The 20,672-nt window shown below is 41.8% G+C and overlaps 5 protein-coding genes across 5 annotated transcripts, besides 35 other annotated features; all 5 read left to right on the top strand.

Annotated features, from left to right (window-relative positions):
- Positions 1-1,463: part of a sequence feature (sequence corresponds to BAC RPCI93-22O10) that runs on past the window's edge.
- Positions 56-85: a microsatellite.
- Positions 110-171: a sequence feature (T-rich).
- Positions 235-1,260, top strand: Tb927.7.2160 (hypothetical protein, conserved; the record flags this gene model as incomplete). Its single annotated transcript, XM_840746.1, has 1 exon — positions 235-1,260. One exon carries the CDS (start codon positions 235-237, stop codon positions 1,258-1,260), a length of 1,026 nt encoding a protein of 341 aa, XP_845839.1.
- Positions 1,357-1,376: a microsatellite.
- Positions 1,464-15,868: a sequence feature (sequence corresponds to BAC RPCI93-28I8).
- Positions 2,096-2,148: a sequence feature (A-rich).
- Positions 2,431-2,453: a sequence feature (AT_rich).
- Positions 2,906-2,933: a sequence feature (AT_rich).
- Positions 3,309-3,349: a microsatellite.
- On the top strand, positions 3,452-7,564 carry Tb927.7.2150 (hypothetical protein, conserved; the record flags this gene model as incomplete). The annotated part of the gene is made up of 1 exon (XM_840745.1): positions 3,452-7,564. One exon carries the CDS (start codon positions 3,452-3,454, stop codon positions 7,562-7,564), a length of 4,113 nt encoding a protein of 1,370 aa, XP_845838.1.
- Positions 3,714-3,751: a microsatellite.
- Positions 7,806-7,834: a microsatellite.
- Positions 8,015-8,044: a microsatellite.
- Positions 8,294-8,348: a sequence feature (GA-rich).
- Positions 8,551-8,584: a microsatellite.
- Positions 8,657-8,716: a microsatellite.
- Positions 8,746-8,767: a microsatellite.
- Positions 8,972-9,003: a microsatellite.
- Positions 9,663-9,723: a sequence feature (T-rich).
- Positions 9,854-10,984, top strand: Tb927.7.2140 (hypothetical protein, conserved; the record flags this gene model as incomplete). Its single annotated transcript, XM_840744.1, has 1 exon — positions 9,854-10,984. The coding sequence occupies one exon, from the start codon at positions 9,854-9,856 to the stop codon at positions 10,982-10,984; it is 1,131 nt and encodes a 376-aa protein (XP_845837.1).
- Positions 11,207-11,236: a microsatellite.
- Positions 11,628-11,727: a sequence feature (T-rich).
- Positions 12,036-12,059: a microsatellite.
- Positions 12,521-12,561: a sequence feature (GA-rich).
- Positions 12,732-12,779: a microsatellite.
- Positions 13,070-13,121: a sequence feature (GA-rich).
- Positions 13,177-13,294: a sequence feature (T-rich).
- Positions 13,333-13,356: a sequence feature (AT_rich).
- Positions 14,049-14,082: a sequence feature (AT_rich).
- Positions 14,304-14,348: a sequence feature (A-rich).
- Positions 14,356-14,388: a microsatellite.
- Positions 14,775-14,800: a sequence feature (AT_rich).
- Positions 15,869-20,672: part of a sequence feature (sequence corresponds to BAC RPCI93-43M14) that runs on past the window's edge.
- On the top strand, positions 16,106-17,488 carry Tb927.7.2130 (hypothetical protein, conserved; the record flags this gene model as incomplete). Its single annotated transcript, XM_840743.1, has 1 exon — positions 16,106-17,488. The coding sequence occupies one exon, from the start codon at positions 16,106-16,108 to the stop codon at positions 17,486-17,488; it is 1,383 nt and encodes a 460-aa protein (XP_845836.1).
- Positions 18,030-18,052: a sequence feature (AT_rich).
- On the top strand, positions 18,384-19,631 carry Tb927.7.2120 (hypothetical protein, conserved; the record flags this gene model as incomplete). The annotated part of the gene is made up of 1 exon (XM_840742.1): positions 18,384-19,631. One exon carries the CDS (start codon positions 18,384-18,386, stop codon positions 19,629-19,631), a length of 1,248 nt encoding a protein of 415 aa, XP_845835.1.
- Positions 19,660-19,691: a sequence feature (CT-rich).
- Positions 19,827-19,849: a microsatellite.
- Positions 20,657-20,672: part of a sequence feature (AT_rich) that runs on past the window's edge.

Raw genomic sequence — 20,672 nt, 5'->3', positions numbered from 1 at the left:
CCCCGCAAACGGGCTCACAAGTTTGCACGTAGACCATTTAAAGGGCACTCGAGAAATATATATATATATATATATATATATATATTGGGAAGCAGATTCAGTAAACGCTAAAATAAAAAAAAAAAAGAAACCCCAAAAGAACCAAAAAAAAAAAACAACAAAGAGAAAGAAGGCCATACAGCATCGTTATTACGTTTATTCGTGAAGGTGAAAAAAAAAGTTACTTTGACACAAATGCAAGCATCTGAATCAGGAGATCACGGTGACATTTTACCTAACGGAGGGCACCGAAGCCGCCATCATCGACACAAGGGCAAACATCCCCAACACGAAGAAACCGCTGCGTTGCGTGTAGAGGGTGCAGAGAGCGTCGATGCTGAGAAAGCTGAGAGGGAGCAGGTGCAGGAGCCGCCACAGCAACAGCAACAGGAACAGGAACAGCAGGAAAATAAATCCGATGCGGACTCTCAAAATATCGGCAGTGTCGTGGAGGAGTTTGTGTCTCGCCTTCCTGCGGGGGACGCTGTTCGTGCAACATCAGAAAAGGCTCGAAAGCTTGCCACAGAAGGCAAACAACTGGTGAAGGATGTACTCGAGAACTCAAACATCCGTGCGGTGGCAAGTGGGTGTGTGGCAAAAGGGAAACAAGTGGTGGATGGGGCCAGGGCTTATCAACACACAGCAATGGAAGTTGCAGCAAAAACTGTCCCTCACTGCCGTAAACCGATGGAAATGTGTGCCGCAACCGCGAGGTCAACTGTGAACAGCGCCAGAAGTGTTGCAGAGAAGTCAACGAGGTGTGTGGCTCAAACGGGTGGTGAATTGCGGGAGCGGGCAAAGTCGTACGTCGAGACGATGAAGTCCATCCGCGGGAAACTCTTTAACTTCTTTGAGGCTAGCAAACCGCGTGTGGCAGAGGTGCAACGTACTGGGATGAAAGCCGTTGGAGAGCGCGATTTACAACTATTCGTAACAGCGCTAGCGCAGGCAACCGCATGTGTGGTTGTACTCTCACGGGTGATAACCGTTGAGATGTGCAAAGTAAACCGTGTAAATTCCACAATGCGATACATACAGGGGTCAACATGCATGCGACTTGGTGCTTCACTTTGGAATTGTATTAATCCTTCACTAGTGCAACACGTCCCTGTGGTTGGGGAACGTGTGGCATCGGCTGCAGCTGCCTTTGTAGCGGAGGTAAAACAATACACATCTGATGACAGAGATGATGTACAAGACGAGCAGAAGGTTGCAGCGTGAGCTATACGGAGTGGGACAATCATTCCCAACAAGGCGGAAGAGAAACAACACCACCAAAAGGGAAATATTGAATAGAATGGATTGTGCAACGGATAGTAAAATAAAATAAAATAAAAATAATCAAAACACAACCGAAGAGTAGTGAAATCGTACTAGACAAGAGAAAGAGTAAAGGGATGATGGGAGGGCGGAAATAGCATTTTAGTGGAGTTATAACTTGTTTGTTTTGCTTTTGGTTTTTGTTTATGTGTGCCGTAACCGTGTAAGCAGACATACTGGCGCTGATTCATTTATTTTTAATTTCCCTCCTTGCAGGTATTTGAAAGTGGTTAGTGACTGCGTTAGCCGTACAAAAAAAAAAACATATGTTGGGGGGAGGAAGAGAAAAAGAGGAGCTTTATTCATTTATCGGTCATGTTGATGGACCAAAAATTTATTGTTGCTCTTTTTTTTTGGGGGGTGGCGGTGGATGTACGTACTTGTGCAAGTGAAGTGTATACGTGGCACGCGCACACACATGTACCTCACCGTGAAGAGGAAGTTATATCATGATGATAGCAATACATTTCATCATTGTTACTATCAATATTACTATTTCCACCGTGTGGTCCGTGTCCCATAGGCGTTCTTACCTATTTTCCTAACACTTCCCTTACTTACGGAACAAAAACAATTTTTCTTGAATATATTTAGGTACAAATTTATTTATATTTACCTTCGAATGTGCGTGTGTGAGTGTGTATTGTGCTCGATTATTTCTCGTTTTCTGCAGGTGAATTTCCTATAACTTGCAAAGCGAGGTAGGTGTTACCGCTGCTGGTAATGTAGTGGTTAATTTTTTTTGTTTCTTTTTTTCTTTTTTTCTTTTTTTTTTTACTGTTTTTCTTTCCCTCCTCCTTGTTGACCCAACTCGGTTGTTTGGTTACGCTGTAACATTTTTTTCATTCAACTTTTCCTCCCATTTCCCTACTTTTTTTTTTTCGAACCTCTTTTTAAAGGAAATATTAAAGAAGAGAAGGAAGAAGGGTGGGATGGAGGAGACGTATTGGATAAAAAAAATGAAAGATACAAAAATAAAATGATTAAATTATATGTGGATACTTAGTCTTTATTATTTTACTTATTATAGTTTTGTTGCCACTTCAATTTATGACACCAACACCAGTAAAGAAAAAAAATAATAATAATAATAAGAGCAGAAGGGAAGGGGGGGGGAGGGAATAAGTTGCAGTTGTGGGTTGCTACTGTTACATGTCGAATGTGTTAACAGTGACTCAGTTTTTTTATTTTGTTTATGTTCTGCTTACTTGTATTCAATAATAAACTTAACGAAGAGGGGTAAACGATATATGTAAAAAAGGTGGTAGAGAAGGGAAGGAATAAATACTTCGCAAAGGTGAATACTTGAAGAATAAGAAGAGGGAGGATGAATAAGGAAGGAAAAGAAACACGCAAAAAAAAAAAGAAGGAGAACTGAGTAGTAAAAAAAAATCGCAAAGTTGATGGCGGTAAAAATGAAAAAAAAATGGATTAGTAAGAGAGTTAATGACAAACCGGGAAGGAGGCTTTGTTGGAAGGTTCTTAACTACCACCCTCCTTTGCGAAGTGATATGTATTGTCACCTCTCTTTTCCACACTCGTCCCCTAAAAAAAATAAGTAAATAATATATTAAGAATAAAGTGTAGGAGAGAAAGTAAAGAGAATGGTTGTATCGGTTCTTGGTAAATAGAGAGGAGACGGGAGGGAGATGGTACGACAGCTTGAGAGAGAGAAAGATGTACCATGTTGTTGTTTTGTGGCTGTATAATGCTTCTTTTTTTTTTTTTTTACGCATATGTTTCTCTCTTAACATCCTCATGTGTTTTGTTGTATAGATTTAGCGGCACTATTATTAGGAACGCTGCGAAGAGAAAACAGAGACCCCATTTTACCACATCGTGGGTTACTCGTTAGAAGGGACGCTTGACATAAAAGCCTCCCTGACATTCCGTTCAGGGTGGAGCATAGAGGGAAGTGCCTTAGCGCATAGATCAACTGGGACGGTCGGATATATAAATATATATATATATATATATATATATATATATAGTAGACTCAGGGGGATTCTGTATTAACGTTGCATAACTTGTTCCTGTTTCCAATACCAGTCGTATTCGAAACAGAGAGGAAAGAAAACATAGAAACCGAATAATGGAGCGGACGAACCGTGCGCGTGTTACATTTGGGGATGTGACTGTTGTTCCCTATGCGGGTACTCGCCCCGGTCCCGCAGGAAACAAGCGCGCATCACAGGCAGATGAAAGCTCGAGTTACAGCTACAGCGACTATTCGGACGACTATAGCTACTACGGCTCTTATACACAATCCAGCAGGACTAATAGTAATGAATCGTCATCATATTCCCAAACCATAGAGTCGTCAGGCACCAAAACGCAGCCCCCACCGGCGAGAGAACAACAACAACAACAACAACAACAACAACAACAACAATCGTACACCCAAAGTGGGCAGCTGCAGCCACAACTGCAGGTTCAGCCACTTGCACCGCAACATCCCCCTCGCGCCCCAGTTGCACCTCAGCAACCAGTGCCATCCAAAAGTGTGCAGGGGCCTCGTGGCAACAGCGCCGCACGAGTTTCAACGGAGTCTTACACCGGATCATACTCGAGCTATTCCTATAGTTACAGCGACTCCACCGATGAGGGGCATAATGTCGTTGCCAGCGCCCGTTCCGGTCACGTTGCAGGTGCCGCCCAGTTAGACAGTGAAAAGAAACGCGCCGCGGCAGGAACCACAACAAATATTAGTGCACCGAAAGCACCTATCGGAAGCATGCAGATGCCAACCATAACCCAACAAACGTCGCAAACGAGTGGTCATCAGCATCCTCCCATGGCTCAACCTCACTTACAAATGGGAGTTCAGCAGGTGTCTCCATGGGCTCAACAGGTGCCTGTTGGAAATCAGCAACCACCCGCCGTGCATTCGCAACCGCCAGCAAATATTCAACAGCGGCATGGGGACGATCCGTTAATGTCTGCAAGATCTCGGCAGCAGCCACCAACAGGAAGTCGGCGACCGTCACTGCGGACTCCAGAGATTCCAAAAGAGGATCAACAACAGACGCATACGAGTGTTCAGCAACGACCAGCAAATGCCAAGTACCAACAAGCCGTTGTGGGTCATCAGCATCCTCCCATGGCTCAACCTCACTTACAAATGGGAGTTCAGCAGGTGTCTCCATGGGCTCAACAGGTGCCTGTTGGAAATCAGCAACCACCCGCCGTGCATTCGCAACCGCCAGCAAATATTCAACATCCACGTGTGGGAAGTCAGCAACCAGTTGGGATGGCACACAAGTACCAGGCAGCGAGAACACAACAAATGCCTTCAAAGACTCAGCTCGGTCGGGCACCGGCCACCTCGACAGAGGGGCTCAAAATTGACAACTTCAGTGGCAGTGGTTCTGATTATTATAGTTATTCACCATATGGTTCGCATTCAGGCTCCTACACTGGCTCCTACTCAAGTTATAGCTACACACAGAGGATGCCTGGACAGAGTTACAGCTCTGGGGGAGATTACACTACTACAGTGAAAGCTGCTGCACCTGCACGGCCCGTGGAGCCCCCGAAGCCAGAAACACACTCCCACACTGCTCCACCGGCGGCAAGCCCGATTGTCAGAGGAAGAGTTCAAGACGATGATTCGTACAGTTATTCTTATTCTTATTCTTACGGCAGTGTGAGCTCGCCGGAGGTGAAACACCCCCTACCCCCATCACACGTTGTTAAAGCCCCACAACCAGAGCAAGATGCTAACGTAGTATCGGTTAGCTCCTCAGAATTGGGATATACAGGTTCATATTACGACAGTGAATACGACTACTCCTATGATTATTCGGAAAGCGCAACAAAAACCCAGAAGGCGGTAGAAGAACCGAAAGGTGCCGAACAGCATTCTAAAAGCACTGTTGAGACCACCACATCACTAATTAAGCCAACTACTAGCGGCTACACCGGATCGGAAAGTTATAGCGCCTCAAAAAGTGGTGATTACAGCATCGAACTCAGTGGGGAAGGCGGCGTGACAAGTTCGGAGTCCACTGAGATTCCCTCGCCCGCAAGGATACGCAAAACAATTTTGCTCGCCGCCCCGTCCGAAGCAGAGCCCCGATTTCACTCATTGCCACGAGGTTGCATAGTTCCGCACAGCTCAATGGAAGACACTTTATCATCGTTTCTTGACCAACTTGCCGAGTTACAGGTTGAAACCATGGAACGCAACAGAGTTCTGAAGGTATTGAACACCGAAGTAGAAGCAGCTAAGGATTTGAAGGAAAGGAAAGTATCTGACTCGCAAAGGATTGCATCCGATGAGGCGAACTCACCAGCGGATATTGTTGAAGCCCCGATCTCAGTTATACCCTCAAGGAATCTCACTAGGAAAAGCTTGATGTTTGCGTTGAGGGCGGTTGGTGTGGAGAAGGCCAAGGAGCGGTATAAGATTCTTGAGGATGTTGATACGGTGGTGCCCCGTGAAAAAGCAAGGACAATCTTGGAGTATTACGGTAGCAGGTGTCTCACGGAGAAAGTCATGTCGATGTTCGTCGCGTATGACGAGTTCTATTCGGGCGAAGTCCCACTAAGCATTGCCTTCGAAATCCTTGAGTATTGTGGTTTAGTAACCCAAACCGTTGGGAAATTTAAAATATTTCTGCGGCCTCAGGTCTCTCAAGGCCAAATTCTTCTTTGTGTCGCGGATCAACCTCAAGAAGCAACTGAAAACATCGTAGATGATGCCGAAGGCGAGAAACGGTGGATACAACCGCAGACATATGAAACCACTGTTCGATGCTGCGGAGAGGGGTGGAAGTACGGCGATCACAAAGTGTACTGGAATGGTGAATCGGGTGACGTGTTCGTTGGATCATTTATTGTGGCTAAAGGTATCACTGAACGGAAGGTGGCTGTGCAACTCCTTCGTTATATCGAAGCATTTTTATATGTGTGCCACGCTATTATGGTAGTTACTGTGGGTACCGGGATGAAGTTGCGTGTTTTGTACACTCCGCTAGTCGAAAAACTGCTGAACCCAACGGTAAAAGGAGTGACAGATGCCACGTCATTTCTTTACGAGCTGGCCTTTGGTTCCGTCTTTAATCCAAAAAAATATGTGAAGTTATTGGCCAACAACTCAAATCTACGTGACCGGTACTTATGTGAGGGCGATGACGCCGTCCTCCACGATACGATACGGCCCAAACACCTTGTACCGAAGGCGCCATTTATGATAAACGGTGATAAAGATGACGAACTAAACACTTTACTCATGTCTACTGCCAACTCTTACACCACTGTGAGCGCCAACATTTGGACACAGAAAGGTGTGGAGGGATGCTATCTTGAAGTTGGAGTAGAAAAACTTCGTATCAGTGAAAAGGTGCCGGAGAATGCCCGCTGCTATTGTCTTGTGAGTGTACGAAAATCAAAGGATTCGGAATGGATGACTGCGGAGGTTCTTCAAGCTGTGTCAGTGGGGAAAGCAAACAAAGGGGGGTTTAAGTGGAAGTTTGGCAAGAGCAGTAGTGACCGCCTCTTCTTCACTGGTGCAATTGAGGATTCCCTTTATGTGGAAGCGTGTTATGACATTGTGGATGCATCTGGAGAGACAACCACGTACTGTGTTGGTCATGTGCTTGTGCCATGTGGAAAACTGAAAAGCGGTAAACTCCCTGTTCGTCCTGGTAGTTGTTACACTTACACCCCATTGGACGAGGCGTTGAAGCAGCCGGTTGAGGCGTCTGGAGGTTTCTGCGCACCGCGGCGTAAAACCGCGGGACCGCCTGCAAAATCACTGACTGTAACAATTAAGCGGTTACGTTCGAAAGATGTTCCGGATCTGAAAACACTTCCTAGTCGCTGCCTCTCTTTACACCGTCATGTCTCACTGATGTCACTCATGTGCGCTGCAGTCATTAGCGGCCGCGACGGTGGTTCCCATCCGCTTCGTTGGTTGCGTCAGCAACAGGTCCAATGTTGCTTCATGGTCACCGCCGATTCCGAACTCATGGATATCTTGCAGGGGTTGTGGAAACGCGTAATGAAGGGGAAGTTGGGGCCCAAACCTCAGAATTTAGGGCAGAAGTATAAAAGAATTCTCATCCTCGCTACGAAGGTGGTAGCCGCACACAACAACATTACAGGTGGTGACCAAGGCATCATCACCGATGTTGTGGCGGGAAAGAAGGGAATTCCCTTTACAGAAAACATGAACCGACCATTACGCCCTGTTTGCGTGTAGCATACGTTACAAATGATGTTTCTTACAAGTTTCAGCACTTCGCACTGAGGAAGTTCATAGAAGCTTTCTTGGGAGACGAGTAGACGGCATATGCATTTCTATTTTGTCGTTTCCTCTTCTTTCCTCTGTTCCTCATCTATGTCAATATTTATATAAACAAACATATATACATATGCTTTTACACTACTGTAACTGCGCGCGTTCCGCTGGTGTGGCAGGCGTTTCTCGTTTCGCCCGCCTTCACACGCACACACACACACACACACACACCACCTACGGAAAATAAAAGATTTAGTTAAGAGGGCAGTCTTGTGCAATTCTGTCTTCATTTATAGAAGGAGATTGTTTGTGTGTTTGTGTGTGATTCGAACCGTGACTTTATGCGAGAGCAGTGTGCCAAATGTATTTCCACCACGCAATTTCTCTCATGTATGTGTTGTAGCTGCTTGTTTTCCTTTTCTTTTCTTTCCTTTTCTATTCGTGTCGTTGTGCGTGCAGCATTTTTCTTTTTTTAAAAAAAAATTTCTTCATCTTTGTTTCGTTTGTTACTTTCGTTAATTGTGAGTCACTGCACTTCATCTTTTTTATTGTTTTGTTTTTTTCGATCACGCTTTAAAGGAATATGGGAGAGAACAGCACAGAAATAGACAGACACGCATTTGTGAAGGAGGAGACAAGTTAGCAATATTTTTTTTTGATTTTATCGCTGAGGAAATGCATTGTGTGGATTTTTCTTCTTTTTTTTTTCCTCCCCTTTCCTTCCCCCTTCCCTTTTATTTTATTTTTGTAAATGCTTTCACACACACTCACACACACTTAAACGGAATCTGATCAATGCAACCAATGAAATGGATCTTTCCTTACCATTTGCTTCCACCTACGTCTCTGTTATTTCCTTCATTACTTCCTTTATTATTGTTATTATTCTTCTTTTTTACATACATATTTTATATAAAGGTGAAGTTTAACTCAACAATAGGAGAATTAAGGAAAGGAAAAAAAAAGAAAAGAAAAGAAAAGGAGGAGGATTTAAAGAGCCACTTTATTGTGTTTGTGTGCAACTGCTTTCCATTCGTTTAGACTTCTTACCCTTTTGGTTGATTGTTTGTTTGTTTGCTCGCTCGCTTGTGTTTGTGTTTGTGTTAGTTTATTCTTGTAAAATTCGGTAGTGAAGCGTGGACAATAATAATAATAATAATAATACAATAAAAATTATCATAGGAATTTTTAGTCAAGGCAAAAACAACAACAACAACAAAAGATAAACAGAATTTTAACAGCGAGTAAGAGCAGGAAAAAAAAAGAAGAGAGTGCGTAGTGAGGGCATCAGACATCAACATCAAAGCACATTCGCGTGGGGGGGGGAGATATAAAAGAGAAACTTTTTAAAAAAAAAATTGAAGTGACAACAAAAACAAAAACAAAAATTAAAACAAAAAACAAGGGAAGAGTAACTTCCACGCGTGTGTTTGTTTGTTTGTGCCTGTACAAGCTTTTCTCCATATCCCTATACTCTTTTTTTTTTTTGATCTATCTATTTCTTTACTTCTGTGTTTGATTGGATTGGGTTTGGTTTATTTTTGATATTACTATTATTATTTCTTATAGTATTTGTTTTTCACTGTGTGAGTGTGTGTCAGCTTCAGGGAGTGAAGTTGTGGTCCATACAAATAAACATTTACTCACAAGGTGAAAAAAAAAAAGGAAAGGAAAAAGATTACAGGAAAAGGGAAAGGGAGGAATCGGTGGGCGTATAATTGTTACTGTTATTTTCAATCAGATAACAGCAGCCATTGCAAGACAAAGAAAAAGTTTACATATACGTAACGGTTAGGTGAAGTAGGACCAAAGAGAACCAAAAAAAAAACCGAACACTGTAAGGACGAAAGTTAAACAAAAGAATCAAATAAGAAAGGCACGAGCAAAGAAATAGTAGGCTTTTCCAACAAATAAGGAAAAAGGTCAAGGAGAGAAATCTATACAAAACATTGTTATCTTATTTCGTTCACTTTTTCAAATAGGTGTCAGTGTAATTTAACATCAGCAAGTCAGAGGTTAGAGGCAACTGATATAGGTGTATTGTACGTAAACGTCCGGTAAAAAAAAGAAAAGGAGGATATTAAAAAAAAAAAGAGAGAGAGAGAGAGAAACCAAGAAAAGGCAAAGTTAGGCAGACGACAGTAAAAGTCAGGGGGGTGAAGCTAACACGGCGAGAGGTAATCAAAACAGAGAGAAAAGAAGAAAGCGATATTCTCCTAATCATCATTCAACAGGAAAACAAGAAGAAACATGTCCTTCTCAATGAACACAGTGACTCATTCCCCTCATTCGTTAGGGTCTCAGCACAACGTCATGACGGCTTCACCTTTCGTCACCCCAGCGTATGTGGATGCTCTCGATCATCTTAGCACAAAATTACGCATTCCTGGTTCCGCCGTAGAGCCAACAAATGCCATGTATGATGACGGACTTGTGCCTGGTGTTTGCAGACTTTACATGGAGGGCCGATGCCGTCAGGGCTCGCGGTGTTTTCAAGTTCACGCCAATCCGGAAGTGGTGGAGAAACTTCGGCAAGAGGCACTTGAGCAACCAACGTGTTGTTTCTTTCATGGCGCCCCGTGTACCTCCAGTGGACTTCCGCTGAATTTACAAGTAAATGTTGGTGGTACCTCCATTACTCTTCCCCGTATGAATTCAACAAATTGCCTGTGGAGTGCGTACGCAGAGCGCGGTGACAGTACTTTGGATTTGCCGAGGGAAAAAGTGTGTCGTGAGCACCGGCGTGGATTGTGTCGCTTCGGTGAGGAATGCGGTTTCCTGCACATTTGCCGGGAAATAGCTTTTGTTGGAGAGGACGCCTCAAGCACGGGATCTGGTCTCCATCACTCGCGTACTTCCGCTTCCGCCTCGCCATTGGGAAGTGGAAGGAAACGACAAGTGCCTAACAGTTCTTTTGGTTCCCCTCCATTCATGCAAAGCACCAGCAGTCGTGATTCGCAGTGCTCAAGAAAGCGAAGTTTTGACCCCAATGCGCCTGATTGGTGTAATGGCGGTTACCCTCAAAGAGGAGGGCGTTATGCCGATGATGGCGGTGTTGGTTTCTTTCCTCCTCAAGCCAACAGTTGTCCTCCTGCTGCCAATTACCCGTATTGGCCTCCATACGGTGACATGACTCACGTACATTATGGTCATGGCCTTTCCTACAGTAATTCATACATGGGACCAGGAATGGAACAACAGCATCCACACAGTTTTTCTCGTACATGTCAATCCTTCAGTCATCATCAGGTATGTGAAAATGTGGGCGCTGGTGCTTCAATGTTTGGTGGGCCATTACTTCGACCATTGGCCAATGCACCTCGCCGTAACACGGGAAGTGTGAGACACAATCCATACGGCGCAACTTCTTTAGGGCAGTGATTATGTTAAGCTTCTCCCCCATCTTATCCCTTCTTCCCTTTATGATTTCTGTTTCCAATGTTTCTGTTTTTTTTTTCTTTACTTTTAAATAACAGCATGTGTTCAGTTGCACAAACACTTGGTGGAGAAAACGCTTATAAAGCTACCTACGATTACCTACGCACATATACAACACATATTTGTTTATTGTTGTACACACGTAAGTAAATAAATATGTGGAAGTATATATAAATAATATATATATATATATATGTGGGGGGGTATGTATATGTACATATATAATTATTATTATGTATTACAGAAGTAAAGGTTTAGGTAATAGTTGTTTCTTTTTTTATCTTTTATCTCGCATTTTAGCACTCGCGTCAACTAATCAGGCGGTTGGATTGTATCAGTAAAGGAATATGCGCTAGCGGTACCAATAGAGCTGCTAAAATGGAAGATAGACAAAAAAAACCATGAGTTTATTATTAAAGAGAAGAGATCAAAAAAAAAAAAAAGCCAATAGGTATATAACATAAGCATAAAATAAAAAAATAAGTAACAGAGAAAAAAAGTGGTCGAGCGGTTGGGGCCGGATGTTATCATTTTTTTTTGTTTATTTTAAGGGAAGCTTTTGTGTGTGTGTGTTGAGGTAGAGTTTAAAGGAGGAAGAGGGGAGGAATCGACAGCAACGAAAAAAAAAAAAGAAGAAAGGAATAAAGGTGGAATGAAAAGACAATGAAACAAAAGAAAAGGGAAGATGAATAAATGTGTGTGTGTGTGTGTTTTGTCCGTGTGGGAAAAGGTCCTTTACTAAAACAAAAGAGAGCATTTTTAAAAAAAGAAGAAGAAAACAGAAAAGGGAGAGATATTTTTCTGCTTTACCTAAACACATTTTTGTGTGAAAGTGTGTGAGAACTGACATGGAGGGGAATTTATGTGTGATGTAATTGTGGCAGAACTGCCAACAGAATTAAACACAAATTTTGTGTTTTTCATCCCATTTTCCGCCGCCAATCACCTCAGACACACAAATTTTCACACTTTCTTATATAAATTATTATTAGAAATATATATATATATATATATATATTCTCTTCCTTTTTTCTTTTATGCTTTCCTCATCATATCTTTCCTGCATCTTATTGTTCATCGGTTATGTTTTTATTTTAAATTCATTTCATCACTATTATTATTATTATTGTTTCTTTCGTTCTTCCACTTGTAGGTTGTCATTGCCTTTGTTATTTCATTTGTTTCTTCTTGTGCATTTCGCTTCGTCTTGTTTATTATGTTTTGTTCCCCGCCCACTGACTAAATGAAAAAGAGAAATAAGAAACAAATTCCCTTCATAATTTCATTCTTTCACACGCGCAGACAACTCTTTACTTTCTTTTTAAAAGGTTTCACTAGCCGTAACTTTAGTTGTGTGCGTGTGCGTGTGCGTCTTTGTGTTTGACCTCTTCACTTATTCAAAAGGAGGTGCCGGACGTTCGTTTTTTTTTCTGTTTTTTTTTGTTTAAAAAAGTGGAAGTGCTGCAGTCTCCCTCTTCCTCTCTCTCTCTTTCTCTTTATCTTTCTTTCTTTTTTTTTTTTGGTGTTGCCCTCTTTTTAAAATCTTTTGCTTTTCTTCTTCTTCTGCCGTGTCTTTCATCATCATTATCATCCCTTGCATTCTTTCAATTTAATTTAATGTTTTTTCAAATTAATTTCCGCATTGCACTTCACGAATTTTTAATAAGTGTATAGAAATTCACACACACAAATACATATATATATATATTTATATATATATATATATATATTTATGTATGTGTGTGTTCAAGCGGATAACTTTAATAAAGCAAAAGATACTTGTGAGAATTGACGAAATTCACATATAAAAAAAAAGAAGAGGAATAAAGCCAATTATGATGTTGAATATATATATATAAACTTTATAACGGAGTTGTTAGAGCAAATGAAAGGAATATAAAATGAAAGAAAATAATAGAAAGAAGCGGTCGCAAAAATTTAAATACGTGACACGCGCCACTGCCTGTTGCGAACTTTTTGAATTTATTATTTTCTTTCGCTTTTTTTAAAAAAAAAGAAAAATCACGTTTTATTTCTTTTCTCTGTGTATTTCTTTCTCTTTCTCTTTCTCTTTCTCTTTATATATATATATATCATTCTTATGAAGATTCAGAAGCACGGAAAAACGGAATACCAAAAAAGAAAAGAAAGAGAGAAAGAAGAAAATTAAATTAAAAAGAAGGCGCATACGGAAGTGTGTTTAGAAGAAGAACCCAAAAGAAAAGAAAAGTAAAAAAGGGGGGAAGAGATAAGTTCGGCAGTTGCCTCACGTTTTGGAAACGGACGAAAGCAAATTATTATATTTTTAAATAATTGTTTTGGGTAAATTTATGAAATAAATGGGGGGGGGAACAAAGTGCCACTGGACGGCTTCATATATTTAAATTCGTTGTTGTTCTTTTTTCTTTTTGTTTTTGTTCGTGTATATGAAATGGAAGGAAACGTGTGGCGGAAGTGAAAATCTACTTTATTATTATAAAAAAAAAGGAGAGTAAGTTAAGTGCAATTAAGTTTTCAAACACATATACAAATAAACAAAAAAGAGATTTTTTTTTTCGCTTTTAAGGCAACGGACGGCAGAACTTTCAGTAATGACTGACGTGTTTCTTAACTTCTTTAAAGGAATTCGGCGGAGGGGATTTTTTTTTTGTGTGTCGGAGTATTTTTGAAGCGGCGAGTTGAAAAAGACTGAGAGTAATAAATGATGAAAATTCTGTAACGATAATCATCATTCAAGAGGGGGAAAAAAATAAAATGTAAGAAAAAGAAAAAAAGGCAGAATTTATTGAAAATACTGTGAATCAAAACTAGGATTATAAGTAAGAGATTGTGTGTGAATGTTTCTTCTTATACTTGCTTATATTTATTTTTATTTTCATAAGTGGCGTGAAATGGAGGGAAATAAAGTAAGAAGAGATGTCAGTTTTTATTGTTCTTTGATGAGGTGGTTTGTTTTCGAGGAAAATGGGGGAAACTTAATTCGATGAAGGCGTAATTCATGAAGTTGATTATTATTATTAGTATAATTATATTATTAATATGTGCGGATACAACCTTACAAAAAAGCGAGGTAAAATATCGTCACATGAAGCAAATGGCGGAAGACGAATCATTTTCACGTGCATGGGAAAGGGGAGGGAAAAGAGGGGTTTAGGTCCATGGCATTAAACATCATTTATTGTAAATTTTCTCTAATATATATATATGCATCTCATATTCCATTTCCCGTGATCCAATCCACCACTCTTCCACACACACAACTTTTTTCTTTTTTTTATTTTACTACTTTTTTTTATTTCATTTTGTTGCTCCCATTGTTATTATTGTTGTTGTTGTTGTCGTTGCTGCCCGCCCTTACTGTTTGCGGGGCTCAAACTTATTGTTATATATTTATATTTATACTTTGCACCGCCCAGCGGTCTTTGTTGCCTTTGACGTGCCATTCCTCGTTGTTTATTCATTATTTCGTTTTATGTCATTTCATTCACTTCATGAATCAACAACAAGTTTAGTTTTTATGCTTTTACTCCTCGCTTTTACCTTCAGTTAGAACCGCTAACTTCAATTTAATAATATTTTCCCCCAACCTCCTTTCTTTTTCTTTTTTACTTTCTCTTTTTCCCAGCACAAATACACGCGCACACAGGGAGGGATGGAGTGGGAATTGAAGGTTAGGGAAATAAAAAAAAAGAGGAAAGAAAAAATACTGAAATATAAGTTGAAATCATTAATCAAATAAATATATATATATTTATTTATGAAGGAAAAGGCTGTAGCCTCTCTCTGACTTTCGCTCCTAATCTCTGTGCATTTCCTTTTTATTTTTCTTTAATTTTTCTCATGGTTCCCATCTTTCCTTGCTCCGTGTTCATATATATATATATGTGTGTGTATGTGTGTGCCTAGATGCGTGTGCAATTAGTCAGCCATCACTAGTGCTGCCGCTGCTTTCATTTCTTTAGCTTCTCCACTTCCTTTCTTACCTCTTTTTCTTCCTTTTTTTTAAAAAATCTCTCACACACGCACGCAAATAATCAAAAGGGGGGGAAAAATGCTCTTTCTACTTTTTCTGTGCTTTTTGGCACATTACTGATGTTATCATTGTTTGGCTGGTTTTTTTTTTAATTCCCTCTGACAGCAATACTTATATACTTATTTATTTTTGTGCGTGTGTTTATGTGTGTTTGCGTAACCCTCGTATCTCGTGATGTTCTTTCACTACATGTAGTTTTATGTTTGCCATCTTCACCTTCTCTTCTTCTTCTTTGCCTTTCTTATCACTTCTTTATTCCTCAAATTAAAAAAAAATGGGATTTTTCTCTGTTTGATGTGAGAAGCAAAAGCTCATGCACATGAAAACGCATTAAGTAGTGTCTCCATGGGAGGGAAGGAAGACGAAGTGGAAAGTGAAATAAACTTCAGTGAACGGCAACACCACACAAATGTACGAAATAGGAATATTAAAAAGAAATAGTGGAAATGGTTCATAAGTGCAGTCACATGTGATACACCGTGAAAGCATATGGTATCAGCAGGTTTCATCATGTGTGCGATCTGATGTGGCACTGCTCTGGAACTTTCGACTTCTCAGGTTAAGGGAGCGGACAGGAATTATTCTTTTATGATAATTTATAAAACAGAGGTTTGGTTTGACTGTGAGCCAAAGTGGAGGACGAGGAATAAAGTAGGATTACATATGGAGGTAGACTGCCTCTCCATCGCGGTCATTCCCCATTCTTGCTATTTATACAGTTACGCATTAACTTCATTTATGGTGGTTCGATTTTAAAAAAAAAATGCCGTGGAAGCAGTTTAAATGACTTAGTTGATCAATACCACCATCATCTCTTTTAACATACGGTACATCTCTGCGTATCCAGCCGCCCCGTGTATTGTGTCATTCATACTTCTCCGCATCGTTTCCATCTTTATGTGTATTTTTCCACCTTTCTTTCTTTTTTTTCCTCCTTTCCTTTCAGCAGGTAAAACCTGCCACGGTAGCAACGGAACTGCCGCTGTCGGCAGGAGGGAAACCCTCAGCGTTGTGTGAGAGGGAAACTTGTGATGGCGCGGGTAACGCTACGCGAGGATTTTGACGACTGCGCCGCGGATTACCGCATTTTGTCAGTGAGCGCTGACCACTTCAAGGAGATCACATGCAAAGTTGCGGCGTGCAAGCAAACTGGTGAAGAAATGGGGAAAATCAATGAAACTCACCATGAGGCGACAACACTAATGACTATGAAGGGAGGCAGTCAACTGCTTTTATGTGATGATGAGCGAACATTCCGTGTGCGGCGTGTTGAGTACTCCAACACACTTCTCCTTGCAGAAGCAAAAGCAGCGAAAATGCACGATACAAATGGCATCATTGAGTCTGACAATGCTTCCGATGCGGGGGAAGGGCGAGAGCATGTGGTGGTGTGCTCGTCTGAGCGGGTCTTCGAGGTTAAACCCTCCGTAGCCTACAACGATATCTCGCAACACTTATTGGAATCTCCCCTTACATTAAAGGAGCTCGACACTCTTGGTACAGTGGAACGCTCAGACGAAAATGTGGAATACATAAAAAGGGAGGAGTTGGAAAATGGTACCTCAAGTTCCGCTCAACGTTTCTACACCTTTCCTCAACTCGTAGCTCTGAACCGTAGCAGTGCGCGTGAACTGGCTGTAATTCTTTCTGATATGGGGGCTGTAGTGTTCAATGGGTATGTTCGCTTATTGAAACCCGCACTCATGCGTGAAGCCCTGCGAGCATCGTTGAATTTTTTCGATGCGTATGACACCATGTCATGGGAAGGAGTCATGGAACAGCTCTGTCCATCAGTTTACCCGCACATTGTCCTGCGGGCTGTACGGGCAGCATACGGCAACGCAACCGCAAGTGGTGAAACCCCTCGAGGGATGGCGGCGTTTTTGCAGGTACCGAAAGTGTTGCAAGCACTCGCTGCTTCAGTGTTGCTCGCTGATGATGCAGAGCAGAATACGCAGTTTACTGAAGCGGAGTTACAGGACAAGAAACTTTCGAAATCGGTCAATCGTCGTGGTTCCCTTTTCCCGGAGCTTGATTTCGACATTTTCTATGACTCATGGACGTCCAGCATCCCGTCCTCGTTATTTGCGGATGGGACGCTACCATCACAATCGGACCGGAATGCATTGCTTAAGTTTTTATATGGCTCGGTGATTGTCGTCCGTAATGCTGAAGGTGACAGTCACGTGGGTGCTCGTGCTGTATGGGCCCCGAGCAATGTCCTCTCAACAGACGTTTCATTGCGCACTCGGCAATTGTTTGAAATTCGACCTGGACGGTGGGAGGCGGAGGAGCTTCGTGCGTACGTTGCACCGCTGCTGGATCCCGGTGTTGCGTTTGATCACATTATCGTTCGTTACGCTAAGGAGTATCGTGTACCTGGTCGTCCAGTAATGTATGGCAACCTCTCTTAACACACGCATACGCGATGTGCGCAACGCTCACAACTGTTGTTTGTTGTCTAACGGTACCTTGCCAATGTTGGAGTACCATCTTTTCCACCTCTCTTTCTTTTTTTTTAAAAAAAAGAGATTTCTCTTTGGTGCCTATCACTTATGAATGAGAGGCGACGGTACAGAGAATGTGTTAAGCAGCAGTGGCTGCAGAAAAAGAGAGAAGGGGAGAGGAATAAAGGTGAGAAAAACCCTGTGGCGAATCAATGGAACTTCTTCACCTCAAACCACTCCATCACTTTCTGCTTTGATCGCTTGCAGTGACGGTCCATGTGATTTCTTCCTTTGCCATATCTCTTATCGCTCCCCTTTTGTCCCTTTTCCTTATGCCTCACCACACACTCTCTCTATTTATATATACATATCTTCCGTGTAGCCTAAGTTTTATTTCTTCAACTCGGCGGAGCCTCACGTGTCGCAAACGATAATTGCATTGATAAGGATTTTACGCGCACACACTCACTAGGATTTAGCTAATTTGTGCTTTCACTACGAGGGGAAGAAAAAATTATATATATATATATACTATAGTTCGTTCGTAGCCGAATACTGGTTGCATCATACTTAGCTGTAGCGTGAACAAAAGCTTTTTTTTTTCATTTGCGCGCCTTTAAAAAATAAAAGGAAAGGAGGAAAGAGGAAGGAGATTTGGTCCCTCTTCTTTTTCATCCTTCTTGTATTCGTTCCGGGGGTTGGCCATTTTTTTTTATTAGTATTGGCTTCGTTCAGTTTCGTTGCTGCCGTACAATTTTGTTGTTTTTTCTACTTCCTCATACCCAACTATTGCAGGAGGGTGTGAAGGCAAAAGTATTTTGATTAAATACACTATCCGCGGGGCTGCATTGCATACGGTGACATGCATCAAACGTCTGCAACTGTGACGACACGGTTGCGGTCTTCACGCGGGGAAATCATAGACCTCGTGCTGCCACGCGATTGTACAGTAGAAAGACTAGTTAACTTCCTTGTGAATCAGTACGACTACCCAAAAGGGACTCGAATAGTACACGACTACCAAGAGATAGGCCCGCGCAGTGCATTGAGTGATTTTCCAGATGGATCACTTATCATTGAGCTTCCCACAAACGTTTCGCAGCGCTCTCGAGTGCAGTCACATCATCAGCATCCGTACTGCACGCAACAACAAACAGACTCCCCAAGGCAGCAGGGCCAACCACAACAAAACGACAACTTGCCATACAATAGGACGATGGAGTCCGCGTATTCGCCAAAGCAGCGAACATTTGCTTCGGGTGTGCGCTTGAGTGGTGGTTCACCTCCATTGGCATCATTGAGTGGATGGCAGTCACCCAAACGGCAGCCGACTTCCGAGCATCAATCCGTTGGTAATGACACGCGATACTCTGCACCCTCAGCTTTTGAATCAGCAAATAGCCGTCCTCAAACCTCCCATCATAACAATGCCGCAACAGGGCGGCAAACGATACCGTCGCCTATGGGGGTGCCATCAAATATTACACGTAGCAGTTTCACAACAGAATCTGAAAGTGCGAAGGCGGCTGATGATTTTCAACCTGATATGAAGCAGCAAAGTCAGCCATCAGAACCCTTGTCTCCGCGGTCAGTAGTGTCGCTCCGTTGCTTGTCTCCTGGTCTGAAGCGAAACGTGTTGCTTACATTACCGGATGAGGCCACGCTGGATGATGTACTTCTCGCAGCCGTAGCACAGGAGCCACGGCTTGCAGGATGTAAACTTGTTTTCCGTGGAAAGCAGCTAAATAACTTGAGCACCAAACTCTCTAGCTGCGGCATTCGCTCAGGAGTTGGTACCATTGAACCTGTGCCCATCAACCCCGACGCGGATGGGATATATTCTCTTTACTTTTCCCCCAACGAAGTCAATGGTGTCCAGAAAACAATGCTGATTGAAATTGAGTCAAATATAGCCGCTATGGAACCGATGGTTAATCAAGATGGACTTACACTAAACCAGAGACAGGGTTACTATGAGGAACTTATGCGCATTCTTTTTCGTACGGATGGATTAAATGATTTAGAGGACGAATGGCGGTTGAGACGCAAACAAGCCGTTAAGCGCCTAACAGAGCTGCAGGACAACCTTAAGGTTGATGGCGTGGTGTGAAGAAGATGTGTTTGCAGTTTCAGCAATCAGGAAGAAATGGAGGAGGAGGAGGAGGGGGAGAGGCAACTTGAGAAGGGAGCCCAACAGTAACAAATGAAGAAAAGAAAAAAAACAAAAGGGAATAAGGAGCTTAATGATTAGGGAAGAGGAAGTATTTAGACAGTGAACATGTGTTGCCACATTCTTACCTGTCTTTGTGTGTGTGTGTGTGTGTGTGTTTACAGGGTTGGGCTGATGATAATTTTTTTTAAAAAAGGAAAAAAAAAACACACCGGAGGGTGTGGTTAATGTGAAAGAAAAAGAGGAGGAGGAGGAGGAGAATGACAACAAAACGCAACGAAGCGGCTGTTGAAGGAATGGTGAAAGAAGTCATAGGTGGAGGTGGGTGGGTGCAATGATAATGTTCTTGTCGACAGTAATGTTAATGATAACATCAATACCGTGAGCCAATGAGGTAACATAAGGCATTTGGTGAGTGGTTGGTTCACCGGAGGGAGTGAGTGGGAAGGAAGGAAGGAATATTCACTGGGAGGAAGCAACAACAAAATGGGTGGAAAAAAAATAAAATAAAAAGACAAAAGCACACATGAACACGGACAAACGAACACATTACGAATACAATTTTTTGTTTATTTTTTTTGTTTCTCTCACCACTTTCGTTTTAATGACAAGTTATTACGTTAAAGTATGTGTTGTGAACAGTAAATCTCCGAAAAAAAAAAGAGAGAAAAGGGTAAAAAGGAACATTCGTTTACCCTGATGTTCTTCTTATCGCTACTGTGCCACAGTTGTTTTTTTTGTCTCACCTTCCTTTTGGTTTCTTGTATTACAGTATTGTGTGTTTTTCTATTTTTATTGTTGTTTGGTATTGCTTTTTTTTTTCCATTAATCTTTTAGTGAGGGTGAGAGTATCGCTAAATGTGTGTGTTTTTTTTTCTGTCATGCGCAAATGATGCGAGTACATGCTTTGTGTGTCACTCAACTGCTTTCGGTCAACTTTTTCATCACCGTGATGGCAGTGTTTGATTTTTTAAAAAAAAA

This window comes from Trypanosoma brucei, chromosome 7 (assembly GCF_000002445.2).
Source record: "Trypanosoma brucei brucei TREU927 chromosome 7, complete sequence".
NCBI lineage: Eukaryota > Euglenozoa > Kinetoplastea > Trypanosomatida > Trypanosomatidae > Trypanosoma > Trypanosoma brucei.
Note: the sequence above shows the minus strand (reverse complement) of the source record. Positions and strands in the feature narration are given on the sequence as shown.